Raw genomic sequence first — 26840 nt, 5'->3', positions numbered from 1 at the left:
CTTGTCCATCCCATTTTGGAGGAAATAAAATGCAAAAAACTGTATGTGCCAGCCAAAACCATTGCAAGATTCTTCATTCAAATGAAAGAGGTCCTTCCGATGGCAAGTGGCGTTATAATTATAGACTAGAAAAGAGCAAGATCAGCAGCTGCTGCTGCTGCTGCTGCTTGCGTTTGTTCCCTGTGTAACTGACAGGACAGAGTACTTGGCAAAAACAGACTTCCAGAAGTGGAAAGACATTTTAACCCCTGTTCTTGTCAGTCCACTCCTCTTAGGGCTCAGCAGCAGCAACCCCTTGCTTCAGGTTAAGGGAAGAGCAAGGTGATTATTGCGGATCTGAAGGGGACTTGGTTTAGGACGTCTGAGAAAGAGGAAGGGTCCAGGATTTGCCTTCGGGCTTGGATTGCTGAATCAAAATAGCAGGTCAGTGAATACAACATAAGCTTAATATATTTTTATAGCTGGCTTAACTCAAATCTCTCTCACTCACTTTCTCTTCTATGCCATAAACTAAAAAATAAGGTAAACAATGATAAGGGGTAGGTCTGCCTTGAGGTACTATTTATTTATACATTCTGTAATGTGCCTTTCGTGGTCAGTTAGGAAACACTGATAGCTGTTATTTTTTACTGTGGTTTCTCTCTGAATCCTAATGCATCCTGAAATTCTCAGCCAGGCAAAAATCCCATTTACAGTTGGGTTCGATATTAATGGAGAGGACACACTTATATTTTAGCTGTTTATGCCTTAAGTCTTTTGATGATCTTAGCAAAAGTGGAGTAATATATAACTCAGATTTCAGTCTGTGCTTGAGAAAGTTTCAGAAAGGAAATAAACACTGAGTAAAAAAAAAGCAGCATCGTAGATATGAGTCAAGGTCTCTACAGGCATCAAATGGGCATAACTTATGTCCTCAAAACTCACAAATCCATACCAGCAAAAAGCCTAGCCCTATATCTGCTGATGAATTTAAGGGCAATGTGATTAATAGGAACGTTTTTCATGACACCGGTGCCTGTAGTATCTGATCTAATGTACTCTGTCCTTCTTCTGCCCTGGCCAAAAGAGTGCTCAGGAAGGAATGTGCTGGGGGGCATCATTATGCTTTGCTCTTCCTGTCTGTCTCAATTTTAGCTTTTTAATTTCCTGTAGCCATAAGTAATGTAGGAAGGACTCTCTGCCAACATGCTCCCCGTGAACCAAGGGCTTGGGACCCACCGTGCAACAGCCAGAGTCAGTGCAAGGCTTTACACCAAAACTTGTCGTTGCAAAGGGAGGCCATACCTAAATGGTTGTAGTTGTTCTCAGAGAAAAAAACCACAAATGCAGATATAAATTTGTGTTTGTTGTCTTGAGAAATCTAACCAGACAAACACATAGCTGTCTTTCATAGCTTTGTATAGGCTAAATTGTTCTATAATCACCTAATCTGACCTAATGTATATTTTAAGACATTGAATTACATTATCCTGAAGTCCCTATATGAACCCAATGGTAAATGTTAGGGAAAGCATTTGCTTAGCAGGAAGATAAAACAGAGTGTACCACAGGCAAGGCAAGGCAAAGAAACGAAGGCACCAAAACCTAAAATTGCTGTAACAGTCCCACTTTTCTTTGCCCCATTTCAGAGGCAGAAAGAAAAAAGCAGGGGCAGCCAGTATCTTCCAAGAGTTTCTGTTCAGAGTCAAGGGCATTAAGTCCTAAGGGATGGCTGGAGTGTGATTAAGTGAAATATAATTGCTAGAATCAAGCAGACAAATTGCATTTCATGGATAAAACTCTCTTCTCCCAGTCTAATGTATGGGGAAATATTCTTAATCCTGATTCCTGTTATCACCACAGCTCTCCATTTGTGGCCAAAGCCCGTCCACTAGGCCTTGCAAGACAGGATTTGCTTCAGGTCTGTAGAGAAGGTAGACCCATTTTGTCCAGCTTAACTACTGGCTACTTAGTTTCTGGCTCTTTGCAGTCTCAGATACCTGGGAGGAATGAATCCTTCCTGAACCTCCTATGCAGAAACCAAGGGTCATGGTTTTGACACTAATCACTGCCTTCCTGCAGCGCTGCAGATTCTGCGAAGGTGCTGCAAGCAATCTTTTTTCATCTATGGCCCACAACACAAGAGACCTCATAGAAAGTTTAACAGATGCCCAGATACCAGGGAAGACCAGCAGAGCCCCTCAGCCCCTGTATGTCTCAGTTATGTGAATTTTTCCTGAAGGTCATCTTCTGTCCTACAATTTGCCCTCAGCTTAAAGATCCTAAACAAGAGGGTGACTATCCAGTCCCCTGTTCTGATATTTGGCTGCCCCCACAGTTAGCAATGTATGTTTTGTTTCATCCTGCATTTGTCTAACTTCACCCTCTCGTTTGTGGCCCTGTGTTGTGCTGAGGGTCCGGGTTCTTGCCAGGCTATAAACCCTCCCATTATCAGACATCTTTTCTAGATCTAAGTCCCTACATTCAGTCATTCCTACTGGAGATTTCCATTACAAAGTGGATATTAATGGGGAGATAGAGACACACTTGTTGGTGATATGGCTTAAACACATACTCCACAGCATCAATGTGCAAAGTCTAAAGGCTCCTACAGCAATTCCAGGAAGCACAGTGTATTTTTAAGCATTTTTTTTACCCCATTCCTCCCCTATAGCCTACCCACAGATTTCTTTCATCGTTTATAAAGCCCCACTCTGCTGGAGAACGGAATCTTTGCCTCCATTTTCTTAAGCACTGCGTCCTGACCACAAGCTTTTTAGCAGACAGGACTGCATTTCCATGCCAGTCTGACAGGTTGGCTCTTGCATTGAACTTCTTGGAGTACAACAATGACAACAAAAAATTTAAAGGTCTGTGCCAAGGCTCAGGAAAAGAAAAACTATCATTTGGATTCTAAACACCAAAACCCATACTTCTTTAAAAAAAAACAAACCTAAAATAATCTTCAGGCCCATGCTGGCAAATATTGAGTAGTCATTCTGCAGAGGAAAAGAGACAGTATGTCAGCAGTACAAGGCTTATGGTGTCTTTTCCCTGCTGATTTCCTTGGTGACTACAATAAGAAGTGGCACTTTTACAGCTGAATTTTAATGGCTTACTTTATGCTCTGCATCAGAGACACAGCCAAGATGCACAAAATACTACCAAGTTATCTATTAACTAGGAGTTCAGATTTTTCTCCTCCCTCCCTCCAATAAATTTGCTACAGTGGCATCACAAAAATATAGACAAGAATCATATTTGTGATACACAGTAACTTTCTTGAGATTTTGAGCTTGTCTTAATTACTCTCTTTCTTGCATGCTGTATAAAACTTCTTCCATCCACATTTGGAGTTAGGATTTGTGTTGTAAACACACAGAATTTCCTGTAGCATTTCCCTACGCTGGGTAAGCAAGTACCAAACCCAGCACAATTTACCTGTGTATTTTCAGTAGTACTTTAATTACACTGTGTCTCACCCTACCTACCCAAGAAGCCCTATGGCTTGTTTTGCATGGCCATGCAATGCTGAAGTCTTGACGAGTAAGTCTAGCTGCCAAGGAGAGAAATAACAGCATTCCTCAGCTGATTTCAGCTGCTGTCGTAACTGTTAATGAAAGAGGCAGTCTCCAAATCTCATTTGGTTTTGAAATGATTATAATTACTATAGCCAGCTAAAAATACTGGCTGGAGATGTACATGCATTTGTGGAATTTAGCTTTACTTCTCTTACCAAGAAGCTGAAAAGTTTTGAAAAAAAATTTTAAACAAATTTGCTTCCCATTCTTCATTCACGCTAAAGTGGAGCAAACTGAGAGTAAGCAGAGATTTCAGAGGTGTAACATGTCCCTGCCACTGCCACCCAGGAAGGTGGCCACATTCAGTGCTAACTGCTGGGTTTGGGTGGTCATTGATGCAAAGCCCAAATACAGCCTTGCATCAGTCGATCTCAACAGGGCTTGCAAGATTTTCATTTTTTCCCCCCCTTTCTATATATATATGAATACAAACACCATGTATTTGTGTACACATTCAATTATATATTTAAATTTACATGTATATCCATGTATCTATCTATACAAGGGTACATTCAGGTTAGGATATGCTGTCTAAAATGTTGTTGGTGTCCTGCTTCTCTTCTACCGTTTCTAGGCCCAGCCTACCAAGACGATGACAGTCACTTATTCCAGCAAAGTAGCAAATGCCACTTTCTTTGGATTTCACAGATTACTCCTAAGGTGGAAAGGCAGCATCTACAAATTGCTGTACAGAGAATTTATTGTTTTTGCTACTCTTTACACAGCGATAAGTGTATTATACAGGTACACTCTTTCCAATTCACATCTCATTAAATGTTATACTGAAATTTCAGACCTCCTTGTGTTAGGCTGATGAATGATGGGGGGAGGTTACTATTTACTTATTGTCTTTTCCTTGAACATTTTCTAACGTGCTTACCTTTCCATGTTTACTTTAAGGTTCCAGAGGAAGTACCTAAGGTGTCAATACTGTTTATCATATTCAGCTGATTGCACTTTTAGCCTAGCATTGAGCAACCGTCCCACTGAAGTTAGACTAAATAAAAACTCAAAGCTAGCCTAGGTTATACAGCTTTTGTCATTCTGACATTGTGACATGAGCATGCCTCCCTGCTTTAGGTCATAGGTATAGACCTTTTGTTCTCCCTGCAGAACTCTGTTTTGGTTGCTTGGTGGGAATATAACAACCTTGAGAGGTAATAATTTTAGAGTGAAGTTATATAGCCAGAAAAAGCAAAGTTTTGCTTAAAGCAAGGAAGGCATGCAAACTTGATTTTTAAGCTTGCAGAGAACCAAGGAAAACTGCCTGGAAGCCGGACGTGGTTATTATCTGTGTGTCATCCAGCACGCAGGAGGAACACAATAGAAGAAGAATTGCTTTTTCCACCAAGGTGTGAATTAAACACCTGTATGACAGATGCAATGCATCAATTAGTACAGTGAAACTTTTAATGGATGAAGTACATTACATAGAAGTATCAAAATTATGGTTCCATTCTTACCATGATCTGTAATTAGATCTCTGCTTTTTATTGGAAGCAAGGAGGAAATGAGCTTCAGTTTGTCTCTGATTAATCACTATTTTTTGTTCAGTAATCTATACCTGTAAACAAAGAAAGAAAATTATGGCATTAATATATAAAGAAATAACAGAATCTCACGGTTATTTAAATTAATCTAGTTTTACTGAAATGTCAGGCAATAGAAGACCATGGTAAATACACCACAGAAAGCTTTCTATATGTGCTCCAGTTCTTATTGCACAATTGTAAGCAAAACCCACCAAGTACTTGTTATATGTTCCTTTTATAAGAAATGAAAGAATAACTGTAATACCTACACAAATGAAAAAAAAATTATATTGAAGCTTGTATTTCACTAGGTATCTTTTCCCACGGGCAGAAGCTGCCATGGTCCATTTGCTATCATTTGGTGACAATTTTCCTCCTTGCAAAATAAATACAGTTGTATTTTAATCTTGTGCAAAAGAAAAATTTCAGAGTAAGAATAAAAAAAACTGTTGCAGCAATGTAGCATTTTCAAATCGGAGGAATTATATTGGTAACTTTTTGCAATTCAAGCAGACCTGAACATTTCCATTAAGTACCACTCTGAAAAAGGAGAGTAAGCTCTACTTGAAGACTTAGACCTCTTTGGTCTGTATGGGACAGCAAACTGATTCTCCAGGCATATTGATCCAATTAGTAGTGCCAGTCAAATTAGTCCTGAGAGAACTAAAAAGACTAGGGAAAAATACTGTTGTCTCCTCCAGGCTCCTTAATACATGCTAAAGTGTTCAGCCTTTACCTTTAAGAATTTGCTTGAAGACATTAGCCAAAGTTGCTCCCCAGTGCACATATCTGATTATTTATACGTTTGCACTTAGTAGCTAGTGCCAGAATATTATGCAAGGACAGATAACATTTTATTTTTGCTGCAGATTTTTTCTTACAGGTAGCCAAAAACGGTTCTTTGAAAAATTATCAATTTACTGTGACAAATATGCTGAACAAATCCCAGTAACTTTTGTGCTTGGTAAGTACCAGTTAAATGTGAAATTATTCTCCAACTCTGTTCAGGCATTTTGTGAATGTTGGTGCATGGAAGTGTTTCAGAGCTGAGGGGCATGTGGGAGGTTAGAGGTTCACAATAAATCATCCGCTTCCAACAGGTCTCCTCAAGTTCAAGTTGCTTTTGTCACATCAACATTTATGCTCATGTTCTTAATATATATTCTTATATAGCGAAATAGATTTCCCTATATTTAGATCTAGACACATATATCTAGATCTAGATCGTGCCCACTAACACCGATACCTTGTACCTGATCTTTCGATGAACTAAATCCACCCTAAGTTTTACTACAGAAGAGGAAATTTGGAAGTTCGTGGGTATGAGATACTCAGCTGGAATGTACTGTTACACTGCAATGTCTATTAAATAATTAGTATTTATTGTATCCTGGGTTTTGGCATTGCTTATTGCATTTATTCTGGGAAATGTAGCAGCTTAGCTGTGTGAACAATAGTCTGCAAACTAAAATTAAAGTAACTGAAATCCTGATAGGCACTGGACGTTTTTTCCTTCTAACTCTCAGGTTTCTACGTTACTTTGGTGGTGAATCGCTGGTGGAACCAGTTTGTGAACTTGCCATGGCCGGATCGTCTGATGTTCCTCATCTCCAGCTGTGTCCAGGGCAGAGATGAGTATGGGCGCTTGCTAAGGAGGACTCTCATGCGTTATGTGAATTTAACATCTCTGCTGATCTTTCGCTCTGTGAGCACAGCTGTGTACAAAAGGTTCCCTACCATGGACCATGTGGTAGGAGCAGGTACTGGAGTTTGCCTCCCCACAATTGCTTTCCTTTCCCTCAGAGGTAGGGGCTCAGGGAGGGAAGGAGCCAGCCTCATTTTTCTTTCCTGTGGCCCCATGTGTGCCTCATACTAACCCACGTCAAAGCAATCATCTTTTAGTTAGTGACTTAAATGACGTAACCTTAAGAGTGCATCTCTACTGTTCTTAAAGTCTTCATCTAGCAACACTGTTGCAGAATTATTGAGGGATCAGGGGCATGGATCATTGATAGAATTACGGGATCAATAAAAGAACTATACAAGCAATAGGCCTGCAAGCAAAAGGCCTGTGTGTGAGAAAAACTCTGCATGAGAAAAATCCCTGTGAGAACCAAGCTGGGAACAAGAAGGGAGTCTTGAGAAGGTACAGCTGTGTAGATAAGACCGGGAGAGAAGGGAGGTGAACTCTGAATTCTTTTAATCATAACATAACTGTAGAAGCTTGCCAGTGTAAGTCCAATTATGTAGACCCAGAAATGCGCTTTGGTAAGTTTTGGGCCACTTAAGAGTTAACAAGCTGGTATGCTATATAAGTGCCTCTGGATTGCTAATAAACGGAGTTTGCTCTTATCAGCCACATTGGTTTTGGACTGCAATTTTCTCCCTCCGCCGGAGCCACCGGGCCTTTTTTCAATTCCAATACAACACCATAGAAATCAAACAAGTTTGGCACTCTTACATGAATCTGCTTTCAGACATCATGGAGGCAATAGGCCTGCCCCAAACACTCAGGTGTATGGAGCAGGTACAACATTCTCTAAAGCACAAAAAATAACAAAGTTGCGATATAGCATGATGCAGTAGGAAAGGTGACTTGTTATATGGCTCTGTCTCAATGTCTGGGCTATAACCTGGTCTGGTGTATCAGAGACTGATCTCTGAAGGCACTTCACAAGTACAGCTTTATCTCAATTTTTTTAAGTAGACTGTATTTTAAATAGATTGTACATTTTAAGTGTTGTGATTTACTCAAAAAAACCTTCAACCCTAAGGGTTTTTTTATTTAAATTGAACACCTTACCTTAAACTTAGTTTTTCAAGGATAAATATACTAAGTATTAAGTATGTCTTTGTTTTCTGTTTCTTTCAATAACACAGTGAGTGTGATGATGGTGAAGAGAGTTCAGTCATGTAACACTTTGATTGTCTATCAAAGACTGGCTGCTCAGTATTTAAAGGCAAGGTGTGACACTGTGCCTTCTGACTGGCATGGTCAGTGTCAGAAGTAGAATACCAATGCAAAGATAATGGGGATCTGTTCCAAATAGAAGTCATGTTTTCTACTGAATGTCTTGAATTTCTTACAATTATTCCTTTGGCAGAAATTAGTAAGCAAAGTTGTAGCAAGTTAAAATATGCAGTGTGTATATACATATACACATTTCAAATATGTGTGAGAAGCTTTGGATATTAAAAAAAAAATTGCAGGCAGAATGCACCGATCTTACTGAAAAAAGAAAAAACCAAACCATTTTTGTTGGATTCATTGAATTTTAAAGCTCTCTTCCTTGTGCTGTTCAACAAAACTGTTTACCTGAGCCTGTGAGAGGTCAAGGAAGCTTCTGTCACTCTCCCCAGCAATCTGCTTCTTCTGCACACTGGAAAATTACAACATTTCCAGGCAGCTAATCCAGCTCTGCCTCCCCATTGCTAAAGACAATCTGTTCCAAAGATACAGAATGTCACAGTGTTGTACCAAAATTGTAGACTGGAAAGCAAGTTTTGATTGTTGGTTTTTTTAACAGTGAAAAATCTTCTACTATAAAAAACTGTGTATATAAGTATTGATAGTGTAGTCAGCTCTGTATTTCAGGACATAATTTGTAACTTTTAATGCATATTGTGCTGCAGAATTTTTATTGATGCAGTACTGGGTGTTTGAGGGTATATTTTGCTCCTATTAACATCCAGTGACTTAGACAATACTCTGAAATCATTCCCTCCCTAGCTCCCTGTGGCATTGCATATCAGACTGCATGGGAGGGAAGCATTTAATATGAACATGAACAGCACAAATCTGATGCAGGACAGTCACCATTGAAACAACTTGTGACAATCTTGCATTTTTCTGTCAAACTGAGAACTGCCACAACATAACTATTGCTACATACTTCTTTTTTCAGCAAACGAACTGCTTAAATTCAAAGATCTTAAATTTAAGAACAGTGCCATGATAATCTAGTCTGACTCATCTGTAACACAAGGCACAAAAGGTTGCTAGCAGCATCCTCTATCACGCTGCAATTTCTGACTGAGCTATAATACCTTCTAGGAATATAATCAGCCCAGATTTAAAATTCAGATGGATATACTGGAGGCTACACTGCATCCTAGGTGAACAGACATTCACAACAGTGAACTTGCTGTTGAAGAGTGACATTTTATTCTCAGTCTGAACTTGCACAGTGTTATTTTGTATTCACTGGATTTTGTAATAGGTTTGAGTTATTTTTTTAATTAGAAGGAAACATAACTTTTCTCTCAATAGTTGCCTGTTAGCAGACTTCATAAAGGCTTGAATGAAACTCAGGAGCTTCACCAACTGTAGTCAAGACTGTAGTCTTGAGTGCTGGACCTTCCTTCTGACTCTTTTTCATGTTTTAACACTTTTTATGGAACTGTAGACAGTAGATGCATGTAGATTCACTCCTTTATGATGCTGAGTGCTGGGGCACATATGCCATGAGTGTCAAATGTCCAGCAGCCGTTCTGAGCCTAGCAATCCTGTTGGCTGCAATGTGCAAGAGGGAAGTTGGATGCTGAAGAACACATCTCTTAAAAAACAGAGTAAAGAGCGAGCAGCTGAGCAGAGAGCAGCCCAAAAGAGCTGATGGGAAGTGCTGAAGAGAAACATGAGGTGTGAGCTCAGCAACATGAATACCTACGGATGGCTGAAGTCTGCAGTCCCAAATCCTCTACTGGAAGGAGGCACCTAAATTAACCCTTTCCCACATAACACAGAACCAGAAAATGAAACGTCTATCTACTTGATCATTTTCCTTCTTCTCTTATCACTATACCAAAATATTTAGTGTGAATAACCTGAACCAGTCTTGTCTCAAACCACTGAGTTTCAACAGGAGAACTGAATATTCTTTGAATCACTTAAGGGAGAGCATGAGTGATTTTTTTCCAGCCAGGCTTGTGTTCTCATCAATAATTTTCCTGTAAGATCTCTTTGGCTGACACTGTTCACATTAGTGTCCTTTGATTATTTATTGATTGCACTCCATGTCACTCTTCTCATCCTTTCACAAGGATTCAGTGCCCTGTCATTCCTTAGATCATCCTTTTCAAGATCTTGGCACAATATTTGACAAATATTTCCTGTTTTCTGGAGCTGCTCCAGTCTTCCAGTGCTTGTCAAAACCAGTGTACTTGTTTATAGAGTTTCTTGATTCATTCTTTGAATACTCCTAAATAAAAATAGCATGACCATATTAAGAAACCATGTAATTTTAATAGCTGAGGTTTGAAATCCTCCCCTGTATTTGATGGAATATAAGGTGTTTCTTTACCACTGCAATAACAGCGAGATATTCTCAACTGTATGTTGTCTGTATTGCCAGCAGTAAGAGCAATCCAGAATTAGTATTTTCTGCAATAAGAATACTAGGCATTATTAATATTCATCAAAGAGAATATTTAATCAATATTAACACAAAGACTTTAATGTCAATTTGAACTTTATAATTAAAAGCACCATACTTTGTTGGGCTTTCCTGAACAAAAAGTGCTCCGTTTCAGTGGAAAGTTGAACTGATCCTTGCTGTTCTTTGTCACCCACTCAGGCTGTGTCTTTCCAGAGCCTCCAAGTGACTTGCATCCAGTGTTTACTCCAGATTCAATTTTTTGTTTTTCTACCTGTTGTTTCAGCCTGACAGAAACATCTTTTCCTGTCCTGTAATGAGCAGGCTGGCCAGACAAAAACTAAAGGCAGCCTGAAAGACTAACTTTCAGGAGTCAGGAGTCATGACTAGCAGGTTAATTTGTCTGGTTGCCTGATTATTTCTGTGAAGTTGATTATGAGAGATGGCTGTAAAATGCCCAGGAAACTTTTAAAAGCTTTATGTTATTCTGTTCTCAAATTCTATGATGCTGCATGAGTACTGTGTCTTGCTGCTGAATATTTCCTCTTCCACAGTATTTTCTGGCCAGTCCTTGCCTTCCTTCTCAGTAGTTACAGTATTTCATACCTCCTGTGTAGTGTTGTTCCAACTGTACAATAATGACATTTCCCTCAACAACAAAATATTTAAGATCACTGTGTTTAGCAAATCTCCTTTAACTTTATTCACATTTCTATGCAACACAACTGAGTTTCTATATATTTATTTGTCTGCTGCCTCATGTATCTTTAGCAATGTTAGCAATAATGGACATATCCTTAGTTACTAGTTGGAGTCTACTGTCAATTCCCTTACTGGATTTTCAGCATTCAAACTTGTAATTGATTGGCTGAGCTCTCTATTTTGAGGCTGTCATGTTACTAACTTTGTCCTGTTTCAGAGCTATGTCAACACAACAAAAGAAGCTTTATACCCACCCTGATAGATGTCACAAACGTGAGCAAAAACTAAGATCCTCCAAACCTGATGATTGCTCCAATATCAAAAAATCCAGGACTTGGAAAAAGGAAAATGTGAATTTTCTGAGGTTGTTTTTGTCAAAGCCTGGGTGGAAGGAGTACAGCAGAGCATAGTTTTCTTCCCCAAGGGGGAGGAGGTGTTGCTTCAAAAGCCAGCTGCTCCCATGCCAGTCCCAGGCAGTGATTGGCTCTGGTGCAGGATTTGTCACACGCAGCCCTGGCTCCTGTGTTATGTGACCTTGGACTTGCTTGCAGCAGGGGGAAGCAGGGCTTCACGAGGCAGGGGAACTCTTCAGGAAACCTAATACCTTCCCAGCACCCCAGCAAGACAAGTTGCCAGGCGGAGAGCAGCTTCAGCCTGCAGCCCCACAGCATGTCACCTGGCCCAGTGTCCACTTAGCAGCGGGATTTCTGTGCATGATTCCCTCTTCATCTCTTTGCACGCCTTCATAACCCAAACGAAAACATGAAACAATCTGTCAGGAAAGTATTTCACTGGCAGAAGGCACACTCTCTGTTGGGCTCTGTTTCATGCGTGCACTTTTGTATCCTCTGTTGCTTGCTCACTGCTTTGCAGATTTAACAGAAAATTATCAGATTCAGGTCATGTAATTGCCCTTACAATGTATGTCGAAATGCTTCTGAAAGCCATCATTGCTGAAAAGTGATTGTATCTTGACTGATATATCCAGTTCCTTATTTTTCTGAAAGTAGAATAGGAAACTAGAGAGTAATTTGTACAATTCTCAGTATTCTATGCATCTACCATATGTCAGCAGTTACATATGAGAACACAGTGATAGCAAATTATTGCCTGTATTGGTAAAGAGGAATTTAACATAGGTAATTAATGCAAAAAGAAGTTGTTTCAAGAGAGACCTGTCCTGGAAAAAAAAAAAAACAAAAAGAGGAGGTTACTAGTTAGAATTATAAGTTGTGTTTAGCAGGATTCTATGCAAACATTACATCAACAGATAGAAACATATTCCAAATTTATAGTATCAATAGCACTGAAGGCACAGAATAAATGAAGGTTGTTTCCATTTTTTGGTAAACAGGTTTTATGACAAGATATGAAAGAAAACTTTTTGATGACCTTAAGTCTCCACACCTGAAATACTGGGTCCCATTTGTCTGGTTTGGAAATTTGGCATCGAAGGCACGAAAAGAGGGAAGAATTCGAGACAGTGTGGATCTGCAGACACTGATGAACGTAAGTAGCAAAAGTAAATCTACAAAAAACTAATCCAAAATTGCTATGTGGTAGCTTTTCACTTACATAATTGATTCTATTTAGTGTGCACAAGTCTCCTGTGTCATCTAAATGACCTTACTCAGGATTTATCCCACTTTTCTTTCTGTACCAATGTACACACAAAGCAGCGTTCCCTGGGATTTTTTTTTAATATGACTAAGAAGGTATTGAAAGAAGCAACAAATTGATGGGTAAAAAATTGTTGTAACATCACTGTAAATTCATACTTGTTCCATTGCTGAGAATATGAGAAATGAGAATAATTTGGCATTTTGAAGATTTTATTATCAGTTTCAGAGACAATAATCTCCCTGAATATTTCATTAAGTGGTAAAACATCCTTTTTATGATATAATATATTCTCTTTCATGTATCACTAGACTACGGATAAGATGGAAACAGAAGATGAATTGTGAAGAAATACAAAGTATACTAAGCACTCCAACTCCATAAACCAAGTCAATATTCAAATGGGGTGCTGGGTACAGTTATAGTATCAATTTATATAAACTATACTTTCTTTTCTCCCTGTCTTTTTATATGTGCAAAAATGAACTGTAACAAAATATTTATAATTCAGAATTGTACCCCACACAATTATATTTTGTTGTGGTTTCTTGCTGTTTGTGGCTTTTTTCCCCCTCTTAGGAGATGAATAAGTACCGGTCTTGGTGTAGTCTTTTGTTTGGTTATGACTGGGTTGGAATTCCACTGGTCTATACCCAGGTACTGAGCTATTATTCTGTAAAAAATTCAAAACACAATTTCCATAAAAGGGGGGGTTGGTACAAAACATTCATGGTATAAAACATTCATAGTCTTAACCAGAATCTCTGAGATATTGAGCATGGGTTCACTCATGCAGGATTGTGGAGGCCTGGCTAACTACTGAAGGCATATTTAATGCAGAGATGTTCGGAAGATCTTGCATAATTTGGAAGAGGGAAGCACTGAAATGTTTTTATGTTTGCTGAGTGTTCTTCCTGGTCATAATTATTCCTGTGGCCTCTGTATGTGCAATACCTCCTACAGATTTATAAATTATATGGCAAAAGGCAGTCAAAGGCCTTCGGGTATGTGTTGCCTTATGCATAAGACTGTATTATTCCATTATTTCAATGAAGTTCTGTTCTTTGCAGGTTGTTACTCTCGCAGTCTATACTTTTTTCTTTGCCTGCCTGATAGGGCGCCAATTTTTGGATACTGACCAAGGGTATCAGGGACATGACTTAGATATTTACATTCCAATCTTCACACTGCTGCAGTTCTTCTTCTACGCAGGATGGCTCAAGGTAAATTAGCTTTCTGGACAGGTGATGGGGGAACCCTCCCTGGGGGTCTGGTCAAGGTGTCAAGATATATGACACACATGGAAAATCACCAGTGAATACTGAAGTTACACCAGAGGTGAATTCAGCCTGAAGTATTCTGTAGTCATGTAGAAATATCATGCAATGCATTTTTAATTCCACCTGAGAGACTGTATGGTAGGAAATGGCCGTGAATATGAAAGAACCCATTTTAGTAGTACCAATGCAGCCACAACTCCCCAAGGGAGTATTACTCCCACAAAAATCAGGTCTCAGGACTTGAACTATAAAGTGACAGAAAAGAGATTAAAAAAAAACTTTCTCCCACTCCATCCTGCAATGAGAAAATATGGCTGCAGACCTGGCATCAGCTGAAAGGGACTGAATGATACTTTCCTCTTATGATCAAAGCCAGTAGTATCTGCTGTTAGCCTCATCAGATGCAGGTAATTAACGGTCCTCAGTTCCAGAGGGCTATGAAAGAGTGACAGACAATATTGGCTAGAACTCCGCTGCATAAAAATGTTCATTAAAAAGAAGAGTTATAGAGGAATTGGATGCTGTCCATCAGCCCATTGATGACTGCTAGGCTAACATATCACAATCAATCTGATAGTGGAGTTATTAAGCCACATACCTCAAGGTGGTTCTCTCCTCTGCAATAAACTAACTGGAAAACAGTTTCAAATAAAAAGCAAATTGTTACACTGGGGTCTATGCACATTAAGATTTCCTTTTGTGTTTATTAATCATGGCTGAAAACATACAGCTATCTTGTCTGTTAGAATATAAATTGAACAAAGTTGGCCAGTTTTAGAGACACCTTCCTGCAGCCAGCTCCAAAGGGCAGAGTAGAGAAGGCAGCACACCGAGCTGGCAGATTGTGAGGAAAAGTGAAGCACCTGCAGGACAAGCCCCTCTAGTCCTGTGTCCTAGGAAATCGGGGGAAAGGGATTTTGCTGCATAGGGACCAGCCTGAATGGGAGCAGAAGAGAGAGGAAGGGAGGCTGGTACAGTGAAGGTAGCAACTTCTCCTGGAGAAAAGTGAGGCTTTATCTCTAGGCAGTGTCTTCCAGGGTTATACTAGATGGTTAAAAACTGTAAGCTGTTCCTCTTGACTGCCCTGCTGGTGCTCCTGAGAGGAAATGGGTTTTCCTTCTTCAGCACCCAAGGATGTTAATAGCATCTCTTCCAGTTAGGCTCAGAGCTTTCAGCCAACTCCTGCCTGTGGCAGGTATGAGGTGCCATTGTAACTGAAAAATCTTCTGCATAAGGAAATGAAAGGGAGGAGAAGAAGTTTTAAAAAGCTAATTTAATATCAGCAGTGTTTCCTCAGACTGAATGTTTGTCCAAACCTTCAGTGCCCCAAGTCAGGAAATTTTTGTCTTGAAGGTTACAGCCAGTTTCCGGCTGACTGTGTTGGACTTTGGCTGCCAGGCAGCAAAAAGGGCCCTGAGATATTGAGTTCCAGTAACTTGGCAATTCCTCAGAAATAATGGGTAAACTGAGCTCATTCCTTGGCCTCAAGCCTGGTCTGTTATTCCTATAATACAGGGCCAAAGTTTCCCATTACATGAGACATTTCTAAATCCCCATTTTCATTACAGGGGCAGATGGACTGTCCAAATACAGAGTTTAGCTGTCCAGCACTATATTCCTTTCTGGAGAATAAAGTCATGTCTCACATGCCAGGACCAGGTCAGCCAAAAAAAGGCCACCATTGTTGTTTACTCTGTCCCAGTCCTGTTCACATTTTTAAGCTGATGTGATAGGTTTTATGGTGGATTTTTGGGTGGTGATCTGCTGGTTTACATGAAGCTAATTCATGTCTTCCCTGGAAAGCCACAACACAGACTGTGTTCTGGTTCCTTCCTATTGCAGCTGTACCCAACATTTAATACCATGTCAATGAATGTGAGCAGAGGTGACCCATGTCTCCTTTCACTCCTCCCACCTTACAGGTGTTTTTGTAGTGTTAACCTACTCAGCCATTCTTTTGTTGTGTGTCAGTGCTGGCCTGGGAAGTGGTGGCCTCGGACAGTCAGCAAGTGCTTATCCACAGATACAACCTAGAGGCATGTAGGAAAAATATCCAGGAAGCAACCACCTTACAGCTGTAAGTTATTTAGATCATAGCTGTCCACAGTGAGGTTAATGAACAGGAGTGTTTAATCATACAGTCGCTTTACCCATATGCACATTAAACCAAGGACCTGACTCCTGCTCCTGTGCATGGCCCTGATGACAACTAGGAAGGTTTGGAAGGGTTATCAAGAATGTGATCAGCTTCAAAACCAGGGACTAAAAATATAAACAGAAGGAGAAAAGCATGGAGGAGAAAGGAAATAGAGAAGCAGTCTGAATTTCCTAAAACTTCTTTTTTCTATTTAATATTTTTTTCCTCCCACAGCAGCTATGTGCTTACTCCCTGCAATGTACTTTAGTGATTGTGGGATGGGGGGCAGTCTTTGGGTTTTTTCCACTGGATGCGGGCAGCCAGAGAGGGTTGCCTTTACAGACTAGTTCCCAGACAAAGGTGCCTCACCATGAAGGTGTCTCAGCTCACTGTTTGATTGTGTCCTCCACAGGATGAACTTCTGCCCTGCAGTTTCAACCACTTCAGGTACAGAAACCCAAACCAGCAGGCTGAATTAAAGAACAGACTCGGATTCTGTCTCTTGGATTTGGCTAGCATGATGCACAGAGTTGACTTGAGTAAAGTTCTTTTGTAGGCTGCTTTTTCTCAAAAGCCTTGGAAGGTTGCCATCAGGGTTAACCCCGATAACGAAGCAGGGGCTGAGGGCTGAGGTGGAGAGATGAGCTCTACTCCCTCCAGCAGAGTCCAACTGCAAGGCTTGGGAATACTGACCCCACGGGCTGGTGGACTATTGCAGACAATAGTGCAATAACAGCCTCTAGCTGCTAAACCATTCATTTTAATGAGCCAAAGACAACATTAAGGAAAGGTAATGACTATTGTATGTGACAATTACCTTGGTCCAGACATACCTCAGTTCCCAGTAGGCCAGTGCTGATGATTATGATTGACAGCACCAGCGAGGCACAGAGATATGAATCTATAGTGAAAGCAAGCTGTTCCTTTGCTAGGCTGGCAGAACCATCACACAGAGCTCAAGCTATGATTGCAAGTGACAGGCAGGGAGAGAGGGAAAAATCCAATCCTACTTTCTCTGCAGCAGTAGTTCTGACATGACATTCCAACCTCTCTTCACTGTCTCATTTTCTTTCCAGGTCGCTGAACAACTCATTAATCCGTTTGGAGAAGATGATGATGATTTTGAAACAAACTGGTGCATCGATAGAAATTTACAGGTTGCTGTTGTTATTTCTACTTCCAGCTCTACTCTACCATACGTTATCATTACATCTAATACAATGTCATATATAGAGGAACAAATTAGGGCAACAAGTGTCAGCAAAACATACTCTTTCCCTGAAGGTTTACCTATGGCTGTGATCCACAGAGTTTGTTTTTACAAGCTAATTCGTCTTGATTTTGGTATTTGGCATTTAAAATGCCTGAATAAGCATGCAAACAGCTGACCTTAAATTATAAGATCACTCTATGCCTGGAAAAACTTGTAATGTAGGTCAATCCTGCAAAATCCAGAAGCCATTCCCACATAGATAAGAACATGTTTTGCTAATCTGAATGTCTTGAGATTAAAATATTGCACATGAACCTTCCTTTAAAAAGAAAGGCATCAAAAATACTAAAAAAGACCAAGCAGGGCCCTGAACTAATAAGCAGGGCCAGTACCATGATTCATGTTCTGATGCTGCCAGGCACGGCAGTATCCATGGTCAGCACAGGAGCCAGTGTCCCCAGTGGCAGGAGCTTTGAGATGACAAGGGCACGTGTTTATTGCAGGTACCCCTGATTCCCAAAGAGCCCTGTCTGTTGTGCTGTGAAGGAGCTCAGAGACATGAGGAGGTCTCACAGCACCTGCTGTTCCCCTTGCATAGAGCCAAGCATAGGGCTGGCTGAGCTGCTGTCGGACTCCACTTCAGCAAAGCAGAGCCCAGGAGTTAGGGGGAGCAAGGGCCAAACAAACCACCAAATTAAGCAAAATAACCAAAGTAATCAGTGCAGGTACGTGCAAGAGTGGGAAAGGACTTCACACTGACAAAGATGCCCTCTGGCTTAGCACCACTTCAGGGTATTCATGCTACTGTGCCTTAGAGCCTGTTGTGTAAAACTCATTAGAAGAATATTCACATACTTGATTCAAAATGTCTTAAAATGGCAATGAAACCTATCAGAAAGATTCTTGACCTCTGGACATTTAAGGAACACATGTAATACTTTACACAGACTTTCCATAGCACGTGAAGGATCACATTTAACTCATTATATATGTGGGAAGGACTTCAATCTGGCATAAATATCTTTGCAGTACAGAAGACTCAAGTTATGATAAAATTTATGCTTTCATGAGTATAGGCAGATATAGGGGGATTATTTTATCATACTGAGTCTCTTCCTAATGCCCAGGCCATCATACACAGCTTATGTTAAAGGGTTTCTGAAAGAAATGTTGACCCAGGGAGTATAAAGCAGACTATTTCTTATACTGCTCTATGTTGAAAGTGACATGATTTATACAAAAAAAATCTAAGGTTTCACTTCTGGCGGTGGATGAGATGCACATGAACTTGCCGAGGATGGAGAAAGATATTTACTGGAATGATACCTCTGCCCGGCCACCCTACACAAAAGCAGCTGCTGATTACTGTATTCCTTCATTTCTTGGATCAACTATTGAAATGGGGTGAGTGGCACTAAGGGTCCTTAATGCCATCAGAAAGATCACCACCCCGACAGCCCACGCTGATTGGCAGACAGTCAGTGCAGGGATGCGGGCTCTGACAGTACTGCAAGAGGGCAAGATGGAAATGGAAAAAGAAATTAGGAGGGAGTGGACAGGCTGGTATTGGTGGGATGATGTCTCCAGCGGTCCATGTGTTCATCCAAATTGTGCATGCATATCTTAAATTGTATAACCAATAAATAGAGCGTGTTTGCAGGGAGGGTTTGTTGATAGCCTCTGAGCACAGGATGATACCTGAAGACAGTGACTGATTTCTCTTAATAGTGCTTTCTTTACTACAGCTTCTTCATGCATCCCCAGTTAGTAAAATAGCTATTTCTTTGACAGTTAAAATCAGTTCAGATTTTTGTGAAGATCAACAAGAAGTCATCTTAAATGTTGTATGACTTTTCATCTGCTAATAATCTAGGCATGGAAGTTGAAATGGTCAGATTTTGTGAGGGTATGAAGAGGATTTATTTGCAGAGATCAGCAAAGAACAATGGTTAGAAAGAAACATAGAGGGTATAGGATTGCCCCCTGTTGTCAGGATCTATATGAGAAATCAGGGATAGGCAAGTTAGCTTAGAAGCTGTTAGTTTAAATACTTGTGACATGCTGTAATATAGGCGGGTCAATAAGTATAAAAATATCACGCCTGAAAAAATACCAGGCAAGTAGATGTTCTCATCTGAAAATCTTTTTTAAAACTTTACAGAAGCCATTTTTTTAACTTTAAAAATTATCTCAAGATATTTACAATTTTCCCATCATTTCCCACCATTATCAAAATAAAATGTCTTTAATTTTTTGTTTCATTTGGCCTCAAAATTGTGGTTTTCTCATTTTTGTTCCTCTTATTTTTTCATTTTTGCATGCATTCTACTACAAAGGACAATGGTTTATATGAGTTCCTTTTATCACATACCGCCTTTTCAGAAGTTATTTCCTTGTGGAATAACCATAAAATGGCAAAAAGAAAAGTAAAGAAGAAAGTAAAAAAGTAAAGAAGAAAAATTCATAGAATGTAATTCATTTTAAGGCAATTTCTAGGGGGAAAAGGTGGCAAAGAAGAAACATCATTAAGTCAGCAAACAATTTTTTAATAAGAAGTACTTCACACAAAAAAATTAAGGAAGGAGTGAATGAAAAGTAGCTCCCTGATAGCCCCTGTGGAATGCAAACAGCTCTGATGTGTTGATTTTTTTATTAATTATCTTCTCATCTGAACCACTTCTCTGTTTGTATCTCTAAAAATAATGGGTAGATCTTATCAAACGTCAAAAACAAGCTCTAAAAATTCTTCCAAGTCCAAAGCAAATATATAAAGCTTGAGCCCAAAACCAAAGTCTTCTCCAGTCACCTCAAGCTAACATCTGGAACAGGTTGCCCAAAGAAGTGGTAGATGTCCCATTCCTGGGAACATTCAAGGCCAGGTTGGATGGGGCAATGAGCAACCTGATCTAGTTGAAGATGTCCCCACTCATTGCAGGGGGTTGAATTAGATGCCTCTAAAGGTCCCTTCCAACACAAACTATTCCATGATCTTCACAAATGCTGGATGAAGATCCTCTGTCCCTCCAGGTTAGTGTTGCCTGCCTGTGCTCCTTGCCTCAGATTTGGCCCAAGCCCCTTTGCTGTTCTTGTCCTTAGGACAGGTAACTGGGCCCGTTTGGCTTGTCCGGCCTGCACTGAGTCAGTGACATGTACTGAATTGACTGGCACGTGCAGCAGTAGTTGTTCTCATGAAGCACCAAGGCTGTGCAGGAGAAGAGTACCGAGTACAGGTGAGACCTCCAGACACACTGTCGTGCCCCAGAAGTAAGTGAGATTTGGCCATCTGAGTAATTTCAACATTTTTTGAAACTGTTGTCCTCTGTTTCCAGCAGTTGCTTTTCCACTGTTGTTATTTTGCCTGTAGGATTCTCCTGAAAAAGTAACTACAGCACCGAGTTCCTACTCCTTTCTCCCCTTTCCCTCACCCTTAGCACAAGCTTAATGATGTGGAGCTGCCTCAGAAGGCTGCAGCTCAAATATGAAATGGTGCTAGATGCCTGGCTGGACGCCCTCCCAGCCTGGTCCTTAGGAGAAGAGACACCTGGATGTAGAGAGTTCCCTGTGTGATCTGGCTGCATCAAAGGCACTGACACTCTTTCCTGGCACCCTCATCCTTTTCCTGCTTTTCTTTAGGGACACACTAGGGCCTTGGTTCCTGTGTCTTGGTTCCTCTCTCTGAAACAGAGGGATATATATGGGCACAGAAACCCAGTGGTTCCTATATTTAAGTGACATCTACTACCTGGCTTTATTTGGCAGGCTGGCTGATACAGAATTCCTCTATGGGGAGGAGTGGCCTTGGGAAGAGGAGAAGCATCAGAGACAATATTCTGTTTTGAGAAGAGTCAAGAGGTTTCTCAGCGTCCATGAAGGTCCTTCGTACCCAACTCACCACCGCTACAGTCGGCAGACAAGTGAGAATTCGGTCTTTTTCCCAGCAGATGAAAAGGGGCACATCAGACGGCTGCAGGAAATGCACACAAGAGGGAGGCGCTCTACCTCAAGCTTCAAGAAGAAACATGAAGGAGTTAACAGAAGTAGCAGACTTCATGGTAGCCGAGAGCTTGGACCCATAACAGAAACCTCAAGGAACGAGGCACAGTTTGGTGACAGTGACACCTCATCTGAGACAAACAGGCCAGTTCCTGAGGTTATCATCTCTGAAGCCAAGGAGATTGCACCTGATATGCTGGACAAACCAGACCTGCCCACAGAGCGCTCTGCAAGCATGCCAGAAGAGAAGCTCCAAAGGATCCTATCTGAGGCAAATGTGGCCCTTCTGAACCAACACTTTTTCCCCCCAGAAATGACTCCATACGTCTCAAGTTCAGATGTGCATCAGTCACTTCCTAGTGTGATAGGAGAGCCCAAACATGAGCCCCAGGTTAGTAACATAGCTGGTCTCATAACAGATCATGAGAGAAGCCTTCAGAGATGGAGTTTACCAAGCTTCCATAGTCCTAGTACAGCATCAAATGCTGGTGCTGCACCGCCTTCAACAAATTCTGGGACAACTTCACAACAAAGGACATTCAGTGATGAAAAAAATGTTACTTCTGCTTCTGCTGTGCAAACATTTGAGATGCAGGACTTATGGGAAAACCTGGACAGTAAAGAAACAGCCATAGTAGAATTTTCTCATGAGGAAAGTGAAAGAAAACTTTGACCATTCTTCCTCTGGGTTTGACTGAACTTCTTGTCTTCTCTTGTACATGGTTCTCACACAAATTTGCTGAAAGTGCAGAAGGGCAGACTCAATACTCAGACAAGTCACGAACAAGAACCAACAGAGGATTTGGGCACCTAAATAGGAGGTGACATACTTTAAGCCACTTGGTCACTGGCTTGAAATCTGTGACCCTGTGGGAAATACATTTACACAGAGAACTGGGAGCCTCAGGAGTGGGTGCAAATCCACTCAGCTGGTGTATATGGCAGCAAGCTGTGTAGGCTCAGCTAGAGGAAACACTAAGGTTATCAGAAGAGTGGGGGTGGTTCTGTCCACTTTGGATACACACTGAACTCTGCTGCCTTTGTCTGCTCCATCAGCTTGAAGTCCATGACATCCCTGTAAGATCCACCAACAGTTTTGGTTTCTGCTTATGTGGCTCAAAGGCAAGATGGTGGGCTCAATTCCCTTCTCAGCCTGAAGAGATTCAGCCCACCATCTCTCACTGCCTGAAGGGACACTTGAAAAATCAGGCCCCTCATTTGTGTAGGACAGTATCCTGCCCTGCTCCTGATGAGGCTATGCCACTAAAGAGAAGAAAAATTAAAATTATTAAATATTTAATTTCATTTTTAAAAATGGAAGGTGCAAAACAGCTGATGAGCTGGGCATGGGATGTCTGAGCCTTGGAGCACATATGTGGCATACCCAGTGACAGTCTATTGTAAAAGGAGGCTCTCAGGCAGCCTCCCTAGTGATGACAGGGCTTCAGCACTCTATCAAGAGCTGATAGAGCTGCAGGTGCTACTAAGCTTAGGGCTCCAGTCTTGTGGAGATCTCCAGCTGGAAGCGCACGGGCTGTAGTCATCCCAGGCAGAAAACAAAGTGGTCCATGGCTGCTAGCAAAATTGTTCTCCACTTCCTAAACCTCTCCCCCATTCCCATGCTTCCCAGATGTACCGCATACATACAAACCAGAGTCAGCATTAGGTGGCTCCTGCTACTCCAGGGGTGACCAAGCCACCTCCCTAAACCTCCTGGGAGTGACCTGGCCTTTCAGCTATGACTCCTGCAAGATGTCTCAAAGCAGGCCAGGAAAGCTGCCACAGCTCCTTGGTTTTGCTCTCACCCACATTTACCGAAGTGCAGCCTGGAGCATGTTGCCAGCATTCTCCCATGAGTGAGTATCCAAGTAGAGGGTCTCCCCAGACAAGGGAGAGACAAGGAAGCTCAGGGACTGGAACGAACAGAGAGAGGGGGAGACCAAAAGTTATGAGTCTGCTACAGCCAGCAAAGGCAGTATGGCTGCATGGACAGCAAGTCCACCCAGCCCTCTTGCTCAGAAGGGTGCACTTCAGAAAACAAACCGGCCTCTCTGCATGGGTAACTGGCAACACCAGTGGTTCCTGGGAGACTTTAGGACTCCCTGAAACTGGGAAGGGGATGAACAGACCTGCCTGCTCCTGCTCCTATGGCCAATAACTTAGGTGAGAAGCCCTTCTAGCAGGCTGTCACATACAGCAGGACTCCATGTCATCTGAGTAGGCTTTGAACAAAATCAACCACTCTCCTCACTTCTACTTCTTCCAGCTTTATTTCAGTCTGGGAATTGGCTCCTGCTGCTGTATATTAGGCAAGGTCTGAGCAGAGCCACACTCTCAAATCCTCCAAAGACACTAGACAAAAGCACATGTATCTCATTGGTTTAGGAAGCACAGGACACTTAGCCCAAGGAAGCACCATTTAAACCCACATTATGGGAATTCCAGATATGCAGAAAAGCCAAGCACAGATTTGTCAGGCACCAATGGACAGACTTCTTCACACCATGAGATGAGCTGACACTGGTGTCTGACAGCAGCTTATTGAAATTTGATCACAGCTTGGAGTCCAGTGTTCTGGTGCAACCTCACCCTTGCCACTCCACAAGTCTTCAGGCAATTCAGGTTGCTATGTTCAGGTTTGACCAACAAAATGAGAAACTCTATGGAGTGAAATTATACTGAAGTAAACAGCACCTCAGCCTAGGAGTCCAATTTTCTGAATGCCCCTTACCCAACTTCAGGAAGCATTCCCTTTTTTCTCCCAATTCCTTCTTTCTTCTTGTAGCTGAAGCCACAGTTTCCAATTAAATGTTTTCTCAATCTAATTGTATCTGCAATTGTCAAGGAACTTAATTTGCCAATGAGCTTAACTTAAATAAATGGCAAATTTTAAGTATCAACAACACGTTTTTAAGGATAGCCAGACAGCTCCAGTCACACAGCTAGAAACAAAGTAAAAGTAACTGCTGCTCCCCTCTATAGCACTTTTTTAAAGTCAGGAGAGCAATACAAATTCCTGGGGAGTTTGGCCATACTCCTTCCAGCCGTGCATGTATAGGAAGAGCTTTCAGCAGCTGTGAAGGAAGCCTGGCCCATTATTTAGCTCTCTTCTCACAGTACATAAGCTTGAGGAGCTGTGCTTCACACTGTAAGGGAATTTAAGCCAGAAATAAGAGATGACTCTCAAGTGGCCACCACAAATCTGCACTGAGAGTCCAGTTCCACCATACCTCCTCATTCTACCCCACACAGCTTCCACCAGGGCTTAAGGTATTGGACCAAAGTGCTCTGTGTCCACAACCCAGACACCAGTTTGTTTCATTCCAGCACTGCTAAGCATCCCAGCTTGTCATCATCCAGCTCTGCTCATCTTCCTCTCAGCCTGGCCGCTGCCTAGGATGCACGCTGCTGCTTTCCACCAGGACATTAGACATCTGATCAGCAATGATTTTGCTACCTCTCCCACTCACTCTGCCAGCACTCCCTGGCCCTGAAACTGTGCTCATTATTTGATGGAGGTGAAGGTGGCCACACAGCAGCCATTAGGTAGGTAAGAGCTTCAGTTAAGCCCCACAGAGGTGTCTATTAGACATGTAGATGCATGCTAAGTTAGGAGTTACAGCTCTGAAGCCACACAATGCAATCTGTAATACACAACCAACATTTCACACAGTGGGCCAGCTCCACATTAGCTACAGTAATCTGTTAATTGCTTGTGAAGAAGCTAGTGCTGGGATGAGTTACCAGAAAAATTTGCTCTCCTTATTTACTCTGTTATCTCACTTTTTGCAAACATCTGTGGACTCTGATTTGTATTAAATTATCTTTTGGGATTATGGGTTCTCTTGGGCACTTCTCTCAGTAAACTATTTGCCATAGCATGGTAAATGGGTTATTTTAGCAAACCCAACAATCTACAAGTCATGTTCACGGGTATAAGCAATGTTCAATAAAGGCACATTGAGAAACACCATCGTCCTGGTTGTACTGAACTCTCAAGAAACACTTCTGGCAAAGGTCGTGCAAATCAACTTGATGTCTACCAGGAACAGCAAGGCAGACTTACGGAAACTGGCAAAGCTGGAAAAGGATAGAACAGGGCCAGGATAGACAAGTAGGTCAGAGCAGCAATTTGCTCCCATCAGATGGTGTTAATCTTGAGCAGGATCAGATATATCAGAACAAAGAGAGGGCTAGTTCTTCTGCATGCTGCCTGACTTTCCACCTGTTTCTAGGATGTGTTCATACTCTGTGCTGGAATTCATAGAGCCAAGATGTTGGTTCTGGGACCAACTGGCTGCGGGGACATGTCCCAACACCCTTAAAATCTTCTGTCGTAAATAACGGATCTCTACCTCTGACTGCAAACTCATATTTGAGGAATATATGCATATTTTATACATAATGAAAATGTACCGGAGTGTTAAGTCTGCTGCATAGTAGAGAAAACAAAAATACCCTGCTGCTGTTAAATGAGGGATGGGGCTTTATAGATGTTTGCTTGTCTTGGTTCCTAACCAAATGAATGGCATTTTCTAGACAAATAAGTTAGCTCATGGTCAATCCATTCTTTAGGAGTGACATGGACAAAGGGCAATCAAGGCAAGATTGGCCTGAAATACACAGTAACTTCACACAGTTCAGTCTTGTCTGCAGAAAGAGACAGCTGGCAGCAAAGTCTCCTTTGCTAGAGGTTGATAGACTGGATGCCAAATGTGTAACACAATGTGGCTGCAAACAGAATCATGAGAACAGGCACCAGAGAGAAGGAGTATTTCATACTGGAAGGCAAGAGCAGTATTTCAGAGATACCTACAGTAAACCATCCTGGTTTTGTAATACTTACTGAGTCTTAAAACTGACAACTTAAAATCTAAGGGGCTGTGATTGTGATACCGCCAAGGCCAGCAATGAATGTTGCCTTTGGTCTGTGCCAGGTGCATCCAGACAGACGGCAGCAGCAAGTCCCTGAGGGCCACCAACCCCTGTCCCAGCGATGCCACCATGGGGCCAGTCTCTGTCTCCCCATGGCTCTGCCGTGCTGGGAAGGTGCCCAGTGCACAGGGCTGGGACTGCAGACTTTTTTGGCTTTAGGAAGATACAAGCAACCCAAACACACCAACACATCACATTTTCTTCCCTCCCGGACACAGAGCAACCTGAATTTCCAAGTGGTTTTCCACCCCCAACTCCCCTTCCTCTCCAGCGCTGAAACCACTGTAAAAAACCATAAAATGTAACTGAAACAGTGCTAAGATCAAAGCAGATTTTGTTTGGTTAATTTTTATTCATGTGTATGGGGGCAGTATGTTTAGCAATCCAAACAAATACTCCAATGGGCATAATTTCAGTGAAACTTTTGCCGAATCAGCACAGCTACCTGTGGCTGTTTTGTTTGAAACTGCTGCCACTGCTGACAAGAACTGGCTGA

At 41.5% G+C, this 26840-nt stretch overlaps 1 protein-coding gene across 3 annotated transcripts; it reads left to right on the top strand.

The window, feature by feature from the left end:
• Window positions 1-200: 200 nt before the first annotated feature.
• Window positions 201-25369, top strand: BEST3 (bestrophin 3). 3 transcript variants are annotated; one of them, XM_010413675.4, is made up of 10 exons: window positions 201-423; window positions 4135-4304; window positions 5962-6056; window positions 6619-6852; window positions 12521-12675; window positions 13366-13443; window positions 13857-14009; window positions 17280-17360; window positions 18669-18820; window positions 21176-25369. In XM_010413675.4, exons 2-10 carry the CDS (start codon window positions 4153-4155, stop codon window positions 22080-22082), a joined length of 2007 nt encoding a protein of 668 aa, XP_010411977.1. In that variant the 5' UTR covers window positions 201-423; window positions 4135-4152; the 3' UTR covers window positions 22083-25369. The 3 variants fall into 3 exon arrangements, with proteins under 3 accessions (XP_010411977.1, XP_019135320.1, XP_019135322.1); XM_019279775.3 differs by lacking the exon at window positions 13366-13443; XM_019279777.3 differs by lacking the exon at window positions 4135-4304 and having other exon boundaries at window positions 358-423.
• The last annotated feature ends 1471 nt before the right edge of the window (window positions 25370-26840 follow it).

The sequence above is a fragment of the Corvus cornix genome, chromosome 1A, assembly GCF_000738735.6.
Source record: "Corvus cornix cornix isolate S_Up_H32 chromosome 1A, ASM73873v5, whole genome shotgun sequence".
In the NCBI taxonomy this organism is placed as follows: Eukaryota; Metazoa; Chordata; class Aves; order Passeriformes; family Corvidae; genus Corvus; species Corvus cornix.
Note: the sequence above shows the minus strand (reverse complement) of the source record. Positions and strands in the feature narration are given on the sequence as shown.